Below are 23,669 nucleotides of genomic sequence, written 5' to 3'. Positions count from 1 at the left end.
TTTCCATGTAGAATGTTTGTTTTATTACTAATTCAATTCCCCTCAAATTTATTCAATATATTACATAATTGCATTTCCCTGAAAAATGTTTATATATATATACATGCTTTGATCCACCTATCTACACCAAATAATGACTTTTAAAACACAAAGTGAAAGCGCTTGTACTTCAAATCTTCTCACCAGTTTTAGATTCTATTGCTCAGTGCTGGTAAACTGGTACGATTTCAACAGCTGCATAAAACGATGAGTTTCGTTGGCGAAAAGACAATAAAACACAATTTTTTTGAATAGCTGTACAGATACCCACTGATGTTGGTCGATATATGTAAATTTTTGCAAATTTCAAAATGATTAACAAAGGTGTCAAACATGGTACCAAGTATTTCTCTTTGTTGCCCCAACCCCCCACCCCACCCCAAAGATGATAATGTTCCAAGAAACATACATTAAATATCAACAGGTTTGATTACTTCAGTCACCAGTATCCTAACTGAGTATCAGAATATGCAAGGCTTTTAAACAGCCCCCTCTGGTGATCAAAATTAATAATACTTTATTTGCCAAACTGAATATGAATACAGTTGCATGTCTGACTTGCCAACTCTCCAAGGTGATGTCTACAACAGGTTTTTGAAAACATATTTTGTACTTTAACTCATAGTGCTTTGGAAAAGTAAATTGTGAAGTTTTGGCATGAAATGAAACTGGTAATATATGAAGCCATTTTACATATTTGGAATGTGACCATGTTTAACTACTAATGTCTTGACTATTAAAATCCATGCATCTATGATGAAGAATATGGCAAGATGGGAACTGCATTATAGAGCTGTCTTCATCTTTGCAGTCAATGTTTCGCCGAAAGCAGAGCTGATTTTATTGAACTTCAGGTTTACTGGTGCTTACAATTTGGCAAAGAGAACAAAACACTGTATTTGTGTTGATGTTATTACCAGTAGGCTCTGTAGAGACCACTATGCCAGACAATTTCTGTAATTTACAGACTAAATTACAATGTTGGTGATCTATGTGTGGGTTTTTTTTTGTTGCTTTTGCGACCAAAAAAAAAATGAAAGAATCTTTACAGTAGTGTACCACACCCTATTAACAAGTACAAGAAAATAAATAAGTAAAATGTGATGAGAACATTTCACAGTTGGAGTAAATAGTATATTTGAAGAACATGCACCCATCATGCATCATGGTTTGTTGGTTGGTTAGTTAGTTACTGTACTCATGATCAGAGCCCTCAAACTAAGCTATGTGTTGTTCTATTGTCTTTATTTGCTTGCTGATAACAATAAGTTAACCTGTAAAGAAAACAGAACAATAATCAAATTTGGAAATCCAGTTAGAACGCTACATCATGTGGCAGACATATTGCTTATGTTGGTTTGGGCATGTTTTACTGAAGGCATCGGTAATTCGGTAATTCATGCTTTTCACAATTAGACAGCAAAACAGAATTCCAGATGTGGTACACACAACATAAAATATAAATTAATTATTGTTATTGGACTGGACAATGAAGCAGGTTCCAGAAATTAATATGATGTACAAATACAGGGATTCCATGATAGTCTTAGATGTATTAACAATGCCTGCTGACAGCCGATATGAATAGTATTTCATGATGTCATGTAATATATAACCTAAGATTGGCGTTTTTATGGCTCTAAAAAAATATTTTGCTAATGTATGAAGATTTACAAAAACCAGAAATGTCAAATATTTTATTGTATTTTTGACAAAAAGCACAATCAAGTATGACAATGAGCGTGGGGCCTAATAAATATTTATTTTTTATGATCATCCACGGCATAATATCTCTACCATAAGGACTACAGTAAAAGCATTCTGATGACAAAATGGCCACCATTCACTGAATACAACCCCCATTTTATTTTCATTTTTCCACAGCTTTCAAAGTCAATTTAGGTACAACAAATTGCAAAATATAAAAATTCTAGGTATTTTCATTTATGAAACAGTGAGTAACTATCCGGTATGTAAAGATTTCGATTCAATGACGGTGGCAAATATTAAACGATTTAGAGTATTTTATCCTAATCACAAGTGCAAAAAGTGAAAATGAAATAATTCATTTCCCCATAGTTTTCAAGTAACATTTCAGTAAAAATAAATTATGGACTGAATTTAAAAACATCAAACCCACAGTAGTTCATCAATGAGGACACAATGCGGTTAGTGAAGTAAACAATTAAAAAATTATATTAAATATCTTGGCACATCTATGTATACCAACGTATAAAAGATAACAAACAGTGGTTTTAATTGTTTATCAAGATTAGCAATTACTTGAAGCAATATACTTGAAAATAAATAGATATTAAATACTGTTACAATATAGGTAACCGGGTGAAGTGCAATGATCATTGCGACAGACTCGTGGCAACAGCTGAGAATGATGACCACGCTTATCTATCATGACTGTGTCAGCTGGTTTATTGAGAAGTCCAAGGTGGAGTCTTGAAGGTCATTTTGCAGGGACTATTTTTAGGTTTTGGTGTAATATGGTGGAGATGATGAGATAAAAACGATCGGGATTGAAAAATTACAGATGTATTGAGCTATCGGTGTAATAGAAAGCATGTAAAAATATTCTTCTCTATATTCTCTGAAGAAAATTGAAAAACTGAAATGTAAACTTTTGATAATGTTGCGCATAAAACACAGTTGTGTAGCAATATGTCTGTAAGGAGTACCAGGGCATAGAAGGAAATAAAGCAATAAACTTGCTAACTAGTCACGTAGTCAAAATACTAAAGTCAACAAATAAAACATTCATATTTAAAGGATTAATATGCAGGTAATTGTCAAACACATTCTAAAAAACAGATGTGCTTATTCACACACAAAGTAACAAGTACCGTAAAATCTGTATTAGAAGCTGCATCCTTAATAAAAGTCGCATCTGTTTTTTTTTTAATAATTGAGACCCAAAAATTCATCATTACTCATATGTGTAATTTCTCCAATAGAAGCTGCATCCCTTCTGTTGCATTGTATCAGTCAGCTGGCGCACACGTGATATTAAAATGAATACGATATTTACTATATGGGGGTCGCCATCTTGAATGCAGCATAAAACTAAATTAGAGACAAGTTGTAAAACGGGTTTTTCAGATTCCTACAAATGTGGACAAAAATACCAATCTTTCACAAAAATACGATCCGTTGGGGTTATATTAGGCCAACCGATAACAAAATTCAGCTGAATTCAGCGTTTTTGTGTGGAAAAATCCCTTGCATACGAACACCTAATTACACCAAGAACCTAGAACACTTTCCTAGGGTATTTAAAATCAAAAATTGTCATTCCAGCTCAGCAGCCAATCAGCGACGGCCTTACAGTTAGATGACAATTTCGGTTTCAAATACCCCGGCTTAGTGTTCTATGTTCTTCGTGTAATTTCGTATTTAAGGGATTTTTCCACACAAAAATGCCAAATTCGGCCAAATTTTGTTATCGGCTGGCTTAATATAACCCGTATTTTTGTGAAAGATTGGCATATTTGTCTTGATTTGTAGGAATCTAAAAAACGCGTTTCACAACTTGTCTCTTATTTAGTTTTATGCTGCATTCAAGATGGTGCCCCCATATAGTAAATATCGTATTTATTTTATTATCACGTGTGCGCCAGCTGACTGTGCATTGTACCATTTAATAGAAGCCACAGTTTCTAATACAGATTATACAGTAAGTCTTTGGGTTTGCGTTATGAGAATGCAAAATGACTTCCATAATTCAGTCAATAATCATAATTCATTTCATTGTAGATATTAACAACACACTCTGAACGCTATCATTTTCTGGCCAAAACTTGTATGTATTTTTCCAAAACTTCATTTTTGGATTCAATAGACACAATTGATAAATAGCTCTTGATAGCAGTTTTTGAAAGATAGAAGTGAATGGTTCAAACAAATAATTGGTTTGAATTATTTGTTTGTAGTAATGCAATCCTACTAGATGTATATTGAGTTGTTTTCACACCTGCATACAGGCCGTGTACTTTGATATATAAGTTAAGTCAACTAATGCATGATCTTGCAAGTCAATGAAGTTATGATATTATTCTAAAGTAAAACAAAACACTAGAAATAATGTTATTGAAAACATTTCCATTTAATTGTTTACTTTCAAAGTATGAAACATTTTATGTTGGTTACCATAATTAACCACGATTACGCATTGTTTTTGCGTGTCCGGGAAATGTCAACTTAGAAAGTTCCAATTTGTGGATGACGTTGGATCAAGAACTAATAACAAGATGATTATTTGCCTACTCAACTGACAAGTGTTTAAACGGGTGAACATGGAGTGCTGTGTAAATCCAGAAAATACAACTATCTTGCCAATGTTAAATTACCATGGCGTTTAACTAGTGGGAAGAGTTGAAGATGTGTACATTTCGATGAGAATTTAACATGTACCTTTCAGATGCTTGCATCGATCAAAATAGATTGATTACATGTATTCATAACACTATCTTAGCTATGATTGATGACTCCAAAATGCAAAAAATCTCATGGCAGAAGCCAATGGTCAATCACTCAAAAGCACAGTTGTAAAAAATAAAAGATAATAGAAAAGAAAAATGTTATTTATTAAATAACACCTATCACGTTACAGCCAAACATGAGATGGCTTCTACAGAGCAAGTTGCAGTTTCTGAAAAATTAGAAAGATGGTATTCTGAAATAAGAAAAAAACCATGGCAGTTATTTAAGTTTTTTTCTCTTACATTGTTTCAGTTTTATTATGAATAGAGATTGTCATCTAGATATGATGGCTGAGTTGAAACTGCACTTCTGCGGTGTGACATTGACGTAATGCTACATTCAGATGCTACACTCGCCCTATTCCTCATCCGCACCAGATTTCGCCGACACTTGAAGCAAAGTTTTTTTCGTGTTTCTTGGTTCCAGTAGACATATACCCACGGGTTGAGTGCCGAGTTACTAAAGCCAAGTAGCAGTAAATAGTTGAGGATGATGGCTAAGTCACAATGTTCTTTGCAGATTACCTCCACTGACAACACTATGAAGAATGGTAACCATGTGAGCAAAAAGCATCCAAACACAATTGCTAACGTCTTGGCTGCTTTCAATTCCCTGGCAAATTTCATGTGATTAATGTCTTGAATTGAACGCTCAAGGTCCGCAATTTGACGCGAGTGTTTGAAAGAGACAGAATATATACGCGAGTAGAAATACACTAAGATTATTAGCGGTGGAAGAAAGCCGACAATAATGAGAACGAATGGGAAGGATGGACGAAGAATGCTAGGAGCTGAGCAACCACAAGTGTAATCAACATTTTGGCTTCCAAGGGTCGGAATAAACCCAAGAAAAAAGGACCAAGACCAGATTGCAATGATAAGCAAAATCTCTTTGGTCTGGGTCATGTTCTTGACATAGTTCAATGGCTTTGTGATGGCAATATAGCGATCGTATGCAATGAGAAGAATGCTATAAATACTTGCGGAGCACGACATAATGATCAGCGATATTGACACGATGCACCACAAGAAAGAATCTGGGTCCACCATCGAACGAATCAGTGATGTAACAATGACCAGTCCGAGAAAAAGATCAGCAACGCATAAGCTGACCATGAATATATACGTAGACTTAAGGTATACTTTATTAATGCACACCGACACAAGAACTAGAACATTTCCAATGAAGATGAGGACAACTTCAACAATCAATATAACCAGTGTTATGCTGTGATGTACCGTCAACTGAGTTGCTGAACTGTCATCTTGACAAACATTCGTTGAGTTACTACCATTTTGCCCTGGCACTGGCTGATCAAAATAATTTCCCATCATCTTGAATTAAATCTCACATCATAGTGGAGTAAAGAGTTGTAAACTACAGTGGTGAGTTCTTCCAACTGTGCTGTCTTAAACAAAGGAGATGATGTTTCGACTGCAACTACTTAGAAACAGCTGATGCAATTCACCGAAAAGAAACACAACTTAGGATATTCAAGACATCATGTGATGATGAGGCTGTATGCATAACTTCGTCTTTCTGCACATGTGCAGCCTCCTTAGCCTGAGATGAATTATAACCCCTTAACTTAGAGCAGAATAAATCCCCAGGTCACGCAGCATGTTCAATAATTTATGAAGCCAGTAAAGTGACAACCCAGGATATTGGCTGACTTTTCTGTATTCAATTGTCTAGAGCAATCTGATCACAAATTCAGTGATCGTTGCACAGTGTTGGATGGAAGCAGCGAGTCATCAGCTCAAAGTAGCAACTCAAAAAATCTGAAGCAGATATTTTACTACAAGCGTATATTGGTCATGCTATCTATATGATGGTTGTGTTTAACTGATATGAGACTATTGATGAGCTATTCATTCAATACTGTATTTATCAGCTGTTTAGAGAATAAACTTGATCAACTCTTAGTTACTGTAACTATGTAAAGAAGTATTAGGTTGATCCAATCTCTGATGAGACAGATACCAGGGTGATGATGATGTTACCATGGAAATGAAAAAATTAAACAATCACAGGAAATGGGAAATTTTGAAAATAATTTCATTTTTAAGGTGCTTGCAATCTAAACTGGACTTGTGTGACTAAAATGTTATTATATGGTCATAAGTTAACAAATTAATAGTTCTGCATTGCCAAAGACAGGATATATGTCTTTGTTGCTGGCTTAATTGCTAGGCACAGAAAAACAAATATCATAGATACATCACCAGACGTTGTTGTCAAAATGACTAGATACACAAAAAGATTTAATTTTTATGTTCTTAGATGTACTTTAATATTATTGAACCAAGAATAGATTTGATATCTGTTCAACTAAAAATTGAGTAATGAGTTATGACATCTCAATTACCGGTAGCCTTAAAGTACTAGCAGTATATTGTCATTAAAATTCGGTAGAAAGCCTTATAACTTGTTTATAGTTAGCAATGAGTGCTTAGCACTGGACTTTTCAGCACCTGTCTCTCTCTAATGGGCAATCTGGTCGATATCATTTTCATATGACTTTGTCCATTTTCCCATGGACCCTAATAAGTTTACATCATAAATTCTGATGGTATGTAAATACTATGTAATCAAATATGCATATTGTTTTTGATCATTTCTGATTTGTCATTGTAAAAGTGTACTATAACCCCTAATCTGGTACATGGTGAACAAAAATGTGTTCAAGGCCAATTTTTCAAGTTGGGTGCCTGGCACCCCTCCCCCAATGATTTTATGAGCCAAGAACCCTGGGTGCTTAGGCAGACGAGTATGTATATATATAATTAAAGTCTCAGACCAGCAGCATAATGAGTTTGTGTAATGAAAGCATAAAAACATGCCATGTAATGAATGGTGAATAATTTATCTTTTGTCACCAAAAAACAGCAATAAATCATTATTAGGTATTATAGACAAATTATAAATTTTTTTTTTCCTCATAATGTTGAGCAGCCACAGAAACCATGACAACACTGATAAAAGCAGAACAATGCAAGCAAGAATCCAAACCTATCCTGTTACTAAAACCATTTGATTATCTGCTATAGTTTTATCATTAACAGATTTGTATCAATATTTTCTAAAATTGTGCGCATTCTTCACATTTAAAATAGGAAAGAGATTAATAATTACTCGCAACAATGCATTGAGGTACCCCGGTAACTTAAATTTAACATTTTTAAAACTGAAATATTTATGCATAAGTATAATACTAAAACCCAATTTATTGGAGTACAGCTGTGTCACAAACTGTAAACCATGACACACACAAAAAAATGTGGAAATGTCAAATTCAAATAACATTTCATCCCAAAACGAGTGTTTTTGTTGTGATATCACATCAAACCCATTTACTAACTCCAGGCAATCACACTGTTTCACTTTATTTGGCTTTACTGTGATTATTTGAGTGAGATGACTTCCATGCATGAACTAGCATATGCTACAATGCATCGCATATACAGCAAGTATATATTACGCAAACAACATTATTAATTTTAAACTTGCTGAAGATTATATAGGATAAGAATACAGACTGATACCAAAGCCATTGGCGATTCTTGTCTCAGTTTAAATATTCTTAAAAATCATACTGACCTGTTCGGCGGTGGGACACCCTATAATTTGTTGATCTTCTTCAGAGTAGTTTTCTAGCGATATCGTTTCCAGTTCTTCAAATGCTTGCTGTACATTGTTCTAAAAGGTAAAAACAAGACAATTATAAGTCAATATCATACATGTTTAATGAGATCATTTCACAGTCAACATGAATGAATGAATCATACCCTGTAACAGAAAATGTAATATACAAAAACCCGGAGCTTCCTCAGATGTATAACACAGACAATGATGACAGATGAAGAAAAATCATGCAAACAGTGAAACACTATAGACACTAACAGTCGCATCAGGGTTGTAACCCTGTAAAATCCACCCCTAATAGAATAAACTTTACCTTGATTGGTTTGAATAAGATATACTCTGTGTCCTTATTGGCAAGGTATAGAGACATACTCTTGAATATCGATGGCAGTTTGGTTTTAACTTGTTTGAAAGATGTCGTTACAATGTTATTAACTTTGTCTGGAGAAAAATATGGACACAATTTTCAAATCAATAATCATATTCATCAAAGCAAACCCACTAAAGGATGCATGATGTATGATAATATGAGGCTATTCCGAGGATACTGCAAAGTATGCACAAAGACAGTACAGCAGGAGTATCGAACGACGCGCAGAAGAGGTCGATACAAACACGTACTGTGCAGTATCCTTGTAATAACCTTATTATACATCTTTTCCTTCCAGGAATACATCATGGGTATGTCAAAATCCAAAACGTTTAGAGCAGATTTAACAAACTTCTTTGTGTGGGGTCTGGTCAAACCCTGGGGGCAGTCATGTTTGTTTTTCATTATTAGAGGAGGCTTATGTGCGTAATTGTTCCTTATTGGAATTTGTGTTTACTAATATGGTAGGATGTAAATATCCAGTGCAATACCGAAAGATTACGGCACGCTGTAACACATGGCGTTACAGTGACAGATGTATCGCAGAATTTCAATTTAATGCATAACAAATTTTTGGAGAAAGATTCTGCAAACTGATTCACTTACTTGGAGTAGCGAATGGTTGGGATTTCAAGGAAACTTTTGCAGCATCTCCTTGTTTTGCTAGATCAGTAACAACATTTGCCTGAAAATGAGAAAAACATGTTACATGCATCAGTAAAAATATTTTAAAACAAAGTTGAACACTGGTGACCTTGCCCTTTGTTAATATAATATTATTCTCTTTATCATAGTTTGTTTCAATATAAATATGTATTGTCATAATTAATTTTGAATACAAACAAGTTTTGGGGTTGAAACTGCAGTGGCAAAAGTCTACCGAATGTCCTTGATTGATGTAAATATCTGACAAAAACATTGGTACCATTGGTACTTTATTCAAAGTAATTCAGATATTTTAGTATAAAAACAAATGCCTCATCTCAGAAAAAAAGTGCTGCAGTTAGACGTGAATGAAATTGTAAAACATGCAAGATAACAGAAAATCTTAGCTAGTTTTTGCCCAAATATTTTGTACAAAAATTAATGATTTAGTGAGACAAATAAGAACTGCCTTATTATATTCATTGTGTGACTACTGTATTATTTGAAAAGTAAAAAAAAAATGCCCTTCAGGAACAACTATCATGTTGCATGCTCTGCTTTGAAAGTAAATCAACTCAAATAGTTGGTGTCCAGTAGAGAGAAAAGTCAACAGTACTGTTGCCTCTTGAGAATCTACATCTTCAAACACTGCAATCTTTGTTTCTGAAGTGTGTTTTTAAATTTGTATTATAAAAACTCTATAATTCTGTTCTAATAGCTGAACAAATTTCTGTGAATTTTGATTTTCAAAATTTATATACTTCAACAAAAAAATGTTTCGTCAGATGAACTGTTTGTCAAATACAGAATACATATTTTTGAGTACAATTAAATGCGGATGTAACATTTTGTTTTTTATGTATTTTTGGATTGTTTTTGTTTTGATAACTTTGGACTAAACAGACATAAATTTCTATTGGCTTCAGATCTTAATCAACAGTTTGGCACCCACAGGATTATTCATAGGAGTGTTTATATCAATTATCCGACATCTTGTTTTCTGAAAAGATTTTATTGGTAGTAGGTTTGCAAATGTGTATCAGACATTTGCGAAAATCTCTCCACGAGTTAGCATTGAAACCCAGTCTAGTATTCCCATGGGATTTGGGAGATACATTACCAATGATATTATTACAAGATAAATGATTCACTTCATTGAACACATACAACAATGCATATTTCCACTGAGATCAGCGACTTTTAAATATATATTACCAGTAATCAGTCAACAAGAAACAGTCAAAATGTTTATCAGATATTTACACACTGGACATCTGTTATTCATACTAAGGGAAGATTTTATTATGTGACCAAGTTTGATGAAGTTTAGTATATAATTTAGAAGAGTTTTTGTGCACACATTAACAATTATTTCCCTTTCATCTTTGGTGATACGGGCAAGGTAACAAAGGATTTCATAAATTGAGTTCCAATGCTGCAGAGAGGGTAAAAATAAAAACAGCAATAATCTTAACTGGCCACTAGAGGGCGGTACACATGTATTCAAAATGTAACTTAACAGACCATTAAACTTACTTTCTGTAAGAAAGCATTGAGATCGTAAATAAAGGAATCTGTAACATGTACAATAAAATCTTCACATGTTTTTTTCAGTTGGTTGTCTACATCTCGCTTTGAGTCCTTGTAATTTTCGGTCACTTGTGGCGTACCCTATGAAAGAAAGAAAAAAATATCAACTGCAGATGAGAAAATATGTTAAACTCCATCTTCTACTTCACACAGCCACAATATTAGACAGGCACTTTCATTTTTGAACAACAAAAGATGCATGAATTGTTAATTTCTCTTCTTTTTTTTTTCCAGACTTTCAAACGAGATCTCTAGAAAATGTTTGTTCTCTTCGAGTTGGAAGCCAGTTGTCAGAGTTACACTGAAACAACTTATACATGTACCGGGTAGTTGTAGAACTTTGGGCAGACTAACCAAAAGACAATCACATACACAGAAAATAGTGGCAAGTTTTGTTTTGTGCTTTGTAAAGGTTCAAAGAAGCACACAATTTCAGATGCACTTTGAATACAATGAAAAAAAAAATGTTTTTCTTTTCAATGGGGAGGGGGTAGGTGGTCCCACAGTGAACATTTCACTCTGGCTTGATGTCTTCACAATCGGGGGTGGGGTGACAGAGTCATAGTGAACATTTTCATTGGTGTCCTTATGAATAAGACGGGGGAGTTACAGTGAACATTTTATTGGTATGGTAGCTGGCCATTTAATATTGACCAGATTACCAATATAAAGAAAGGAAGATATCTTACCTCAATAAGGAACTCTAATAATGCATTATTACTATTCAAAAGAAATAATTTATTCGTCTTCTGTATGAGATGTCTGGCAGCAACTAAGAGAAAAATGTGTTTAGTTAGGAAACAAAGCTTTATTTCCACTCAGAGGACATTATATATTTTAACAATAATACAGTCAAATACTGAACTTCGCCCAAAATAAACCAGTGATGGATGTACGAGTATTAGAATCATTTAAATCACCAAAGTAGTTGAGCAGTGCATATTCAAATATACTGTATGTAATATTTCTGATTATCATAATCCATCTGCAACCATCACTACACATGTGATTAGACATCACATTTAATTAGCACACAAGTCATATACCTAGTCCCGTAAAATTATGATCTATGTCTTTTTGACACTTTCAGTTGGACATGTGTTAAATATGTGATCACATGATATAATTTGTTTGTGGAGGTGATTGATACTCAAGGCAACATAGTCGTGCATCAAGCGGCTCTACAAACAAGTGTTATTAGGTGATAACCTCACTGAATATTGCTTATGCACTGATTTTCGGAGAGGGGAAAGAGTCACAGACAACAGTGTAATCAGTATAATCATAGAAAGATATGGTTCGATACACACCTCTCATTTTAGAAAAATCCAACGAAGTTTCTCGGATTGCGAACTCTACATGAAAAGGAGCAATCTGTTCTCTTAGTATCAGCAAATGCTTGACCAGGAATAAAGTACCATCAACAGGACCCTGGGAAGAAAAAAACATAAATACATTCTAACCTGTTTCCTTGGTGTCAATGAATGCTTCATCAGAAATCGAGGTACCATCAACAGAAACTGTTGAGGGGGTAAGGGTGGCAAAGACTTGTGTAATGAGCTTTAAGCAATTGCTTAGGAGGAAGAATTAGTGAAGACCGTGGATAGAGGGCAGTAGATAGAACCTCAGCCTCAACTAAATTGCTAGCTTATGAAATAAACCATACCTTTCTTTTTGTAATGGCTTGACTTGCTGCACATAAAGATAATATACACAAATACAATGTTTCTTGTGATAGACCTTGAAATATGGCTTTCTGAAAAATAAAATGCAGTATAAAAGAATACGAACCCTAACCCTATTATCGAAATAATTACATAACACCCACTAATGCTAATATTAGTAACTTTCAAATATGCCACCAAGAATGTTAATGTTTATTATTAGTAACACCAGTGTAAAGTGAACACCGACCGTCCTTTTTTCCCTTATACAAAACTGAACACCATGGTAAACCAAAAACACTTTTCCAATCTATTTGGTTTTTAGACAATTTTTTACAGCATAACACTCATGATGGTGGTGGTGAAATTACACATTATTAAAAATAACACCAGAAATGTACAGCTGTATTATCTGATGTATTTTGTTTATAGCATTTGACGTATGAAATAGTATGTGCAGTATATACCAAATACAACAACTACAGTATTCGCAAGATTTCTGGGTCAGAAATTGTTAGCAAACATTACCGAGCATTTATGTAGACTCGGCTGTGATAGAATTTTCAACTGATGTCTCTCTAATGAGCAAGTCAGGGGGACATGTTTGATGAACACCCACTTCTCAAGTTGTCTTGTCCTTTTTGTTCTAAATTCATAAAATCATCTGACGCGCATAATTTGTGTCTTAATTAACTGCTGATTTCCATTCAAAGCTCATTTTACTATGCATGTTGAAGAGAAAAAATGATAATACAGCTTTTTGATTCACGAGTCATCGTACTTTAATAAGCAATGCATAAAGCAGTACTGTAAACGGGTTAATTATTCACTGGGTTTTAATTTCGCTGACTGGAAAATGCGCTAAATTAAAACCCAGTGAATATGTAAAATTGAGCATGGAACACATTATCTAAATGGTAAAACCGTGTATTTAAAACCCACTGAATATGCCTGAAATGCTAAATGAGTACAATTTAAACGCAGTGAAAAAAATACATTTTACAGTACTTGATGGATTAACGCATTAACTGCGGTATGTAAGTAAGCAACAACAGCCAGCATACTGTAAAATACTTTATTATAGCTAGAATTTTACAGTACTTGATGGATTAACGCATTAACTGCGGTATGTAAGTAAGCAACAACAGCCAGCATACTGTAAAATACTTTATTTTAGCGAGAATTAATTTTCGTTGAAAAGACTTTTTGTTTTTTTGTATGAAATGTATTTTCACTGATTTTTGACAAGTTGAATATAAAATATAGGAAAAAAAGTATATTCACTGGATTTTATTTTCAGTGAATCATTCCTTCAGCGAAAATAGCGAAAATTAATTCCAAGTGAAAATAAAGTATTTTACAGTATGAACTTGAATTATGCAAATTGCACATTGTTATGTGAATTAGTAAATGGTTATATCTCAATTATTTGCAGCAAATCTTCACCCCTGGATTGAAATTGATGCAAATTATACCTTATCTCAGCATGAATGTTTAATATACAAAATTTATTCCCCATTTGCAAGCATTGAAGTAAATGACATAACAAAAATGTTGAATACAACCATAGAAACACAGCATATCTGTCATGGGGGGGGGGGAACAGAAGTTGGGAGGTAGCATGTCAGGGAGGAGAAGCAAAACTGTACACACCATACTCACATCAATACACCTATACAGCTTGGAGAGACACACAAGAGTTCTTCGGACCGTTGGGTACCACATGCCATGTAGGTCAGCTGGCGATAATGAGGAATTGACAAGTGGGACATTCTGGAAACCTGTAAAAAGAAACAGACATATGTTGTTGTTTACATTATTTTGTTTTTCTACGATCACATCACTGATGTTTCTAATGTCTTTATTGTTCATGACAATTCAACTTCTTCTGAAAGTTAATGTTAATATTATTACTACATGTATATATATATAAGCAATGCCAAATTTATTCTCTTTCTTTGTAAAAGAATCACTACACAACACTAGGCACATGCCACCACACACAACAGAGACTGCACATGAAATTGTCATGCCTCCACGCGGTAAACTTTATAAAAATCAGACACAATGAAAATCATTTCTGCAATAGAAAATACCATTTTTCAAATAAGGTACAGGCAGCAAAATTTTGAATCAAAAACAACAAAGATGTGAATCAAAATATTTTGTGATTTGATCACAGTGGACCAAACCTAAGTGATATCAGAGTATATATTCTATATCATGCAACTCACCAACAACAGGTCTTATGTCACCATTTTCTTTCACCTCTGTTGTATCAGTATTCTGTTCCACTGAACTTGACTCCTTCTTGAGACTCTCTGCTATACTCTGTTATCAGTAAAGAAATTGAATTATTATTATTATTATTATTAGTTGGGCCAACCGATTCCTTACAAACAACAATTTGTTAATTTTCTCTTTGACTAGTATTTCTAACCAACTCTGTGTGCTGTTGTTGTTGTTGTTTTTTAAAAAATAACACCAGGTTCAAAAAATGCCAAAGAGTCAAGAGATATCACACGGTGTGAATTGAATACCATGGAATATTACCGCAGATAAAACAATGGATATCACAGCTCATAAGATAATCTGAAATTCGCATATTACTGCAATAAAACTGGTACATTTGCATGATTTATTTTTATCTGAGTTCTGCTTGAACAAACATAAAATAACGACGTTAATGACGCATTTACCATACCATATCAGTAGAGATATTTAATGCTAACCGTTACATGAACCGTGGACATGTGATGAGTATTTTACACTTACTTCCATCATTTCAAGCTTTTCAGGATATGCTAGATCACCAGGTGCTGGTTTGTAATTGAGTATATCTGTTTGGATGTATATATGTGTCCTGTAAACTAGCCTTTCTTGTACATCTTCTAACATCTGCTTGGCAATATTCTCAAACGCTACAAGTTCATGAGCTGCAATTCAAATTTGTAAACCACATGATATAATTAACATGCTATGTGTTCAGAGTCCGGTCAAAGGGTGTCTCTCTCATCTGGTCATTGCAAATGTCTCAATATTTAGATGCATCTTGATTCTTATTGTACCCTGGAGTCAACAAACAGCAGTTACAGTTACCGGTACATATTTTCATTCTTGAACACTTCACAGAAAGCGATACAAGCCGAACTTGATCCAATCGTGTTATAGCATGGGTTTGTTAATTCCAGTGTACATTTGTAAAATCACAAAATACAAATACATCCAAAAATCAAGCATGGCTGTAAGCTATACGTGGTAATGAGAATGACCATAGAAAAGTAATGTTTCATTTCAGAATAGTGATTTTGTTTCAATGGACCGACATAGCGTATAATATGACAATGACAAAAATGAGATTGTACTTACGACTGTTTTGTACATGATCTTCTATCATCTCATTTTTTAAAATACTACAAAGCTCTGCCAACGTCTCCAAGTGATTAACATGGATTATTAAAGGTCTTAAAACATCATATAAATTATTGCACAGTTTCTCAAGGAGCACGCTAGGAATGGATGTAGACATAAAATGATTAGAATATGATTGAGTAATGCCCAGTGGCTAAAACACAGTAAATGAATGTAAAGCAGAGGAGAAAAGCTAATGAAATAGACAGAGAGCATCCCATCAATTACATCAATGAATACTAATCTGTTTAAATTGTTGTAGTACACAGCTGCATACTGTGGAATACTTTATTTTCGCTGGAATTAATTTTCGCTGAAAGGGCTTTTTGGGCGTTTTGCATGGAATTTATTTTCACTGATTTTTGATGAGTTTAATGTGAAATGTAGGGAAAAAAAGGTATATTCGCTGGATTTTATTTTCACTGAATCATCCCTTCAGCAAAAATAGCGAAAATAAATTCCAAGCGAAAATAAAGTATTCTACAGTATATATTCATGTTGAAACAGGTTTCATTTCATTTTGGAACGCTGGAGAATATGCACTTTTTGGTAAAGTATTATCAGTCAAAAAATCAAACGTTGCAATTCTAGATAGATCACAATCAATACCAGTATTTAACATATTTGTTTAAACAAATGCATACTGTGTATTAATTGGAAATTTGCAAAGGTAAAGGAAGATCATAACAAGAACTTGAACTTCATGGAAACTTTATGGTAATTGGCTTGGTGTCTTTGATAGTCCCTATACCATTCCTATAAGACCAAGTCAATTTTTATCAATTTTGACCTTGAAATTGGGTTCCTTCTGAACTCTGAAGTTCAAGCCCAGCATAGTAATAACAGCAGCTGATAAATTACAGTATTCTCCTGTATGTAGTTATTATAACCCTCTAGCTTAGTGCTCACTTTACAAAGTAAATACCAGCATATTCACACATCAAGTCCAAAAACACATCAAATCTCCTCAAAGTGCAAATTCAAAAACATCAAATATTATAATGAGAATTTTTACATGCAAAGGAAGAAAAAAGTGCTACTTACTCAAGTTTTTCTGTTGGTTTTGAAAAGAAATGGAAGAACAATTGATACTCGTCTTGACATATTCGAACCATGAAGGCACAACCACGCCGAACCTGAACAGTGAAACGTCACATCTACAGTGTTATAGCAGTGGCAAGCAAGCAAGCAAAATCAGGCAAGATTTTCAAACCGTGGTTGGGATCAGTGATGCATACCTACAAGTAATTTGATTGGACAATGCTTCTACCAATCACAGTGGCTGTTACTTACCAGAGCACAATGATCTCTGAGATTCTGAGCAACTAATTCACTAATAGCTGTTGAAATACTTGGGCCGAGAAGGATTTCTCTTTGATTGAAGAAACACTGATGACAATCATTCAATAACGTTGTGTATCTATTGAAAAAATTAAACATCGTTTTACAGGATATATTTTTTTTTCAGCTAAGTCAAATAGCCATCCAGTAATTTTTAATAATTCAAGATGAGGCTAATTCAACAAGAAAGTATTCTTGCACTAAGATCATTGTCACATCATCTATAACTAAAATTAAGTTTCTTCTAATTCATGCACTGAGCCAAATTTGATACAATTGTACAAGTACTGTAAATCCTGATGGTGCCAACACGACAATGATCACATTACATCTACAATTTTACGATATCCTCCACTAGACTATATTACATTTAATCAATTTAATTTACCGTTAGCCAAACAGACCTGCGTTAATACAAATATTTAAAGTAGAAAGAGCTGTTACCATATTGGTAATAAAATTAATCTGACACAAGGTGCAAAAAGAACAGATGATGGTGCTAATCAAAAATAACAGCAGCATAAACCTTTTTTATTCATGCTTTAATTTCAAATGAAAGTATGCCCTCTATGTTGAAAATGACATTACATTTAGAAGTTGGAAATTTCCTGTTGTTACGCTGATTCTCGCCAAATGCTGTTCTCGCCATCAATATTGGAAAACAAATGATTGAAATGATTTGGGATGGGAGGTGTTGAGTGAGCTGAGTCAGCGATGGAATCAGTCTGTTCAATTAACCGTTTAATTGCCAAATTCAACTTTTGTTATCATTGATAAAATAAATCCAGATAATTTTTCAATTTTTAACAATTTTTTATCAAGACCTGAAGGCAATTGGAAATTAATTCCAAATAAAATTTTGATGGGAAAATGGTTATTAAAATGCTAATCAATCAGTTGATTGAGTCCCAAGCGACGCTAACAACACGCGCTAAAAACACAAAGCAGAGGCTCATGGGTAGACGCTTGTTTGTAAACAATGACACACTGCGGCTATCTGACACATGTGCAGGTGATGGACTCCCCTGCTTTAATACTTACTCTGGACTTTTACTAATTCTTTCTTCAATTTGTTCCATTAATGATTTCACCCTCGGAGCATTAGTTCGAAATTTACCATAGAATAAAGTAAAGGCATTATCTGATGGGTTGATTGCATCCTAGAGCAAGAAGAAAGCAATACAAACAAAAATATAAATATTTCTTAGTGGAAAAGTTAGTATATTCAGTGATCACTGCTTACATAGGTTTACAAAAGCCTGTGTCACTTTCACAGATACAGCATATACATACAGTATAATGTATTATATATAAATTCATATTATGTAACATGAGCACAGTGATCAACATGCAGTTCAGTGTCATAGTTGCCATGGGAACAGAAAGCAAATATGCTATAATTACCCTTTTTGGTAATACTTGTTGTGTTGCGTTGTGTAAAATATTCATCACGTGTATCCTCACGAGGTTAAGAGCTTTTGATAAACAATGCTTGAATCGGGCAAGATACACCGCAGATTCGTTATAATTACGCTGAAAACGAACAAAAAGTATATTAGCAAAAAGAAAGATTACAAATGCAAGCAGCAATGTACGGTATTCCAGCTTGTGTATGTTACGTTAAGAATGTTCAATACAATTTCACTTTTGCAATGTACACATACGATTCCTGCTATTTCGAATATAGGCTTGTACCTGAGTGACGTTAATGCCAATTTGGAGAAACTCTGTTATGTTTCAAAAATGTTTTTTTTTGGAGGGATTTATTCAAGTTTCATTTCAAGTTCATATTGACGTATGTTTACATAAACATTCGATTACAATAATAGACAGAATAACAACAATTTTTTCAATGAGAATAAAACATTGTTTACTTACATTAGAATTGATATATGCTACGCATTCATCTAATCTGGCTAACATCGGGACAAATGAGTCGCTTGTAACAGACAGCTGTGGAGAACTTAATTTCTAGTGATAAAAATCAAAACACTCAGGATTATATTTATTAATTCACAAGATCAATTGAACATTAGTTTTGTTGGAACTCAAATTGATAGATTTATTCACAACATTTTGTATTCCTTTTACTACAGGTGTAAACTTGTATTACAAACAAGCCAAGTTCAGCCAGCCGAATAGTCCTTTTCAAAAACTTTTTCTTGTTTTTTGTAATTCAGATTAATTGATCCAGATATAAAATATAATATTCTGTCTGTTGGTTTAAAATGTAGTGAACATTTTAGAGAACTTTGGCAGGAGGAAATTAGTCTGGGTATGAATGATTTTTTTGAATCTGTATTGGGATGAATGCAAATGTTGCCTTATTTCACCTGTGGTGGCGCTATTTACAAACATGAATGTGTTTCCTATGATGATAATTGTGTCATGGCAGGATGACTTTTTTTTACAGACTTCTGACATGCGTGAATTCACCCAAGAAAGTGCATGTTTCAATTTGATGCCCCCCTCCTTATTCACAGTAAATAGGGTGAATCAAATATTTCTCACAATTCACAAAATTGAATATTTCACAAAAAAGTCCCTAGAATTCAATCTCAGAGTGAACTTTAAAAATGTACTGTATGTAATAGACATTACATAAAATTAATTTAAATAGGTTATTTTAATTATTATTAAAACTTCTATATGTATAGATATTCCTAAAATTGTAATGAAAGCTAAACTACATTCTTAAATTATATTCACATGCTACAGAAATGAAACAATGAGAAGAACCTGTGACATAACATACAACTTACATGTGACATTCTCTGCAACTCATTGAAGTAGGATAGTTTATTACTGATACTTTCAGCTGTGTTCACTAGTCTCGTCTATAAAAGTAAAGGTCCATGTATTAATTATTTGGCAAATTATCATGATCAAATCATAAATTGAGCAAAAAAATCTAAATTCAGCAAACACAGTCAGCCGGACGACAGACATAACTCCACTGCTTGTGCTACATTTAAAAAAAAAAAAATATTTGTTGTGCCAGGCAACATGTTCATGTTCAATTAGATGTTAATTGCAATGTTTTGTGATTGTTGTAGATGTTATCGTAATAACTCGATTAATTCGTGATCTCTAATTCGCACACCCAATTCATTTTCAAACGCTAATTTTTAAATGTATCCTTTTAATTTGTGGTGTTCAAAAACATGTTTAAAATTGTATCTTATTAATTCGCGGGCCAGAATAAAGTGTATAACTCAGAATATATATTGCATGAAGACATTAAAAATATACATTTTGTTTGAGTTTTTATGTTATCAGTACTTGGTGTAGCCGCAATAGCAGACAATCTCCGTCATCACAGCCTTTCAGTTAGCAAGCAGTTCAGGTTCGGTCAAGATTTGACCTGAACAAAATCATTCCCCCACGACACTACAGATTTTGGGCATGATTATTACTTAGTCGATAAATATCCATCGGTCAGCATATCGATTACGAATTTCCATGATGGAAAGCTTAGTACAGGGCTTTTCGTCGCTGGTGCACAGGGGGTTGCATCGACCATGCGTCCGCTATTTTGGAAAATGATTTTATTCTATGACGCCATTTAAGTGAACCGCCCTATGGTGCATAAATTGACGTTTTTTATTGTTCGGGCGATTGACTTCGTGTCACATTTTCATTATAGATGAAAGTGCTTGACAAAAAAACAAAGTGAAACAATCGTACAAAATAATGTGTGTGTGTGAAATATTTATTTTGTGTCTGACGGTACTGCCTAGAAAAATAAGAAAAGGCAGTGCAGCCAAACGGCTACTTTGTAGCCACGTGCTCATTGTTTTTTTGTGTACAGAGTGACCTTTGTCATTTCACTGTTCCATTTCAAGTGTAACATGGTGCGTGGTGCATGGTGCGTCCCATACTTTAAGGTAATCAGATAAAAATTGATTGAGTTATTATAACCACGAGAAGAAGACAATTTTAAGTGAAATTTAACCAGTATTTTGAGAAATATACATAGAACCTAACCAAAATCAAACTTGGCCGAGATCCTAAACTGCTTAATATAATTTGAAAAGGATTGAATAAATAGTGTTATTCTAACCACATAAAAAAGTTTTACAACAGAATCAACGATGACATAACAACAATGATGACAACAAACATTTCCCCCTCATATATTGACATTCATCTACGATGATATAATCGACAAGATAAAAATGAGTCACACATCAGAAAGATTAACATTACACCACTTCTCAATCTGAGAGTATGAAAATATAAAGTTGCCCAGAATTAAAATCCTTTCTGTCAATTCAAATAAATAAATTAACAAAGCTTAGCAAACCCAGAAAACAGCTAGTCTGTACAACCTGCTACAATTGTGTTTATTTTGTAACATGTCCATTTGTTAACAAGTAGCATCTGGCAATTCAAACGTAAAATACAAAAATAATTATCTCACAGGATGATACTGAGTGGCCTGCATAAATCATTACTAACCTGTTCTTCCACTGACTGTTCGCATGCTTCGTGAAGTGCATTAGTCTTCGTTGCCACAAACATGTACTGCCTCCTCAGGTCTTCTAGGTGTTTCAACGCATTGGACACTTCTTCCAATACTTGGTCACATTGATCACTATATTCCTCAAACTGCTCAAGGTGTGACCTACAATTATAAAAAAAATTAGATACTCATGCACCTTGCTGTTGTGACCTTAACTTCCCAATATTTAATGTTTTCAGATGTTCAACTGTTGAAGTTTGAATACTGACTGTGATTACATACAGTGTATGAGAGACACAGCCTAGTTGTGACCATTAGATTAGAAACTCCAGTTCGGGAAACTGTAGAAAGACTGTGAGCGACTTTTTTTTATCCATGCATTGGTGATGTTGGTGTATCATTTTTTCCTGGATTTCTTCTATATTTTTTTATTTAGTTTTTTTTTCTATCAACCACAAAAAATTAATACACCCCACCAGAATTTATAATATCATAGTCAACTTTATTAGGCAAAAGAAAGCGTGCTTATACATGTAATACTATGCTGAACAGATTCTCACTTGAATCATTTTTCAGGTCTTGATGTCATGTTCAAGTCTGGTAAAGGCAATCTAGTACAATTTATTTAATTTATTGGCTATTGAAGAAGACGGTAACCAAATATTTCATGAGTTACATACCTGTAGGAGATCTCCTCTGCATTTTCCATTTCATTTTCAACTTTAGAAAACCATGCAAAGAACTGGAAACAAAAAAACAAGTGCTCAGTTTTACTAGACTTGGTTACTGGTCAAGATGATCGGTTTCAGTTTCAACAAAATTTTGGCCCAAATATTTCACTCATTCAATTGTGGAGTAAATTTATAGATACTTGAGTGTGAATGAATCTATTTCATTCACAACCTTAGAGCACAATATTTTTAAAATACTAGTCTAATTGCATGCAATCCAAACACAAATATTAATTATTGAAAGAAGATATAAAAAAAATAATTTATAGTTCAGTTATAATCTACTGTATAAGCATTACTGGAATATATTTAAAAACAAATAAAGTTAGTTCTTGAAGTCCAAGAGAGTGACCTACCTGCTGGGCATTGTCAATTTTTTCTTCTTTCATTTGAAGTGCAGAAAAACCTTCGGTTAATATGTCTTCTTCACTTCCTGATAGTGAGAAACCAGTGGAGCATGTTGATGGGAAACTACTGATGTCATCCAGTGGCAGCTATGAATACAGAATGGAGCATGAGTATTATATTGGCATTTCACTGATTTGTGTGTGGCTTTCAAAAGTCCAGTGGCATTCAGTTGACAGGGCATAAACTTACCGTGAACTATATTACAAATGATATCCTAGCTCTATTGCATGTATCAGTCATACATTTTCATAGTTTTTTGTCTAGATCATTGATAATTCGAGTATACATCAGTCACGTATCAGGACACAATGTGTGACAAGGTTCAGCAATGTCACAAATAAATAAATAAAAGCGACACCTGTGCCTACCACTTATTAAAAGTACAAGCTCTGACCGGATCACGATCCAACCAAATGAATATAAAATTAATCGAAACAAGATCTATATTGGATAAGAAAATAACATTCAAAATATAGTTGTTTATCCACGTCTCCAAGTATACTAGTATTCCTCCAAGTCTGCATTAACAGTGCAAGCTCCCTTGTCGACGCGTGCTTTGGGTGTTCATAGGAAAACAACACGTTCAACAACATCATTCATGTTACTTAGTACAGTGGAGTTCCACGTCAACAACCAACCAGATTAAAATTGAAAAACCACAAACCTCAATCGGCAACGGCCTATTTGATGCAACGGAAGTTATATCCATGAAACTGTCCTTCTGTGTGTCGCCTAGTGGCGCTCTCGGGTCCGTCTTCTGGTCCCAAGCACCTATTTTTTCCCACAGCACCTTCGCGTTAGCCATCTTTGCTACGTCCACCCTTAATTCCCACAATGCAAGATGTTCTACCCGGAAGTAGTTTGTTTCG

The 23,669-nt window shown here is 34.0% G+C and overlaps 2 protein-coding genes across 3 annotated transcripts; both read right to left on the bottom strand.

Annotated features, from left to right (window-relative positions):
• On the bottom strand, positions 1-23,663 carry LOC100378240 (conserved oligomeric Golgi complex subunit 3-like). Of its 2 annotated transcripts, none has more exons than XM_085500229.1 (22): positions 23,465-23,663; positions 22,749-22,886; positions 22,342-22,403; positions 21,658-21,823; positions 19,959-20,033; positions 19,075-19,167; positions 18,601-18,729; positions 18,238-18,356; positions 17,149-17,275; positions 16,900-16,991; positions 15,814-15,953; positions 15,220-15,380; positions 14,679-14,775; positions 14,098-14,225; positions 12,447-12,536; positions 12,091-12,211; positions 11,470-11,552; positions 10,727-10,861; positions 9,152-9,230; positions 8,489-8,616; positions 8,131-8,229; positions 1-1,313 (listed from the first exon to the last, which is right to left on the bottom strand). In XM_085500229.1, the coding sequence occupies exons 1-22, from the start codon at positions 23,603-23,605 to the stop codon at positions 1,284-1,286; spliced, it is 2,433 nt and encodes an 810-aa protein (XP_085356355.1). In that variant the 5' UTR covers positions 23,606-23,663; the 3' UTR covers positions 1-1,283. The 2 variants fall into 2 exon arrangements, with proteins under 2 accessions (XP_085356355.1, XP_006823409.3); XM_006823346.3 differs by having other exon boundaries at positions 14,107-14,225.
• Positions 4,614-5,861, bottom strand: LOC144362816 (glucose-dependent insulinotropic receptor-like). Its single transcript, XM_078013868.2, has one exon. It carries the CDS (start codon positions 5,859-5,861, stop codon positions 4,788-4,790), a length of 1,074 nt encoding a protein of 357 aa, XP_077869994.1. The 3' UTR covers positions 4,614-4,787.
• Positions 23,664-23,669: the final 6 nt, after the last annotated feature.

This window comes from Saccoglossus kowalevskii, chromosome 1 (assembly GCF_978046115.1).
Source record: "Saccoglossus kowalevskii chromosome 1, keSacKowa6.1, whole genome shotgun sequence".
Taxonomy (NCBI): domain Eukaryota; kingdom Metazoa; phylum Hemichordata; class Enteropneusta; family Harrimaniidae; genus Saccoglossus; species Saccoglossus kowalevskii.
Note: the sequence above shows the minus strand (reverse complement) of the source record. Positions and strands in the feature narration are given on the sequence as shown.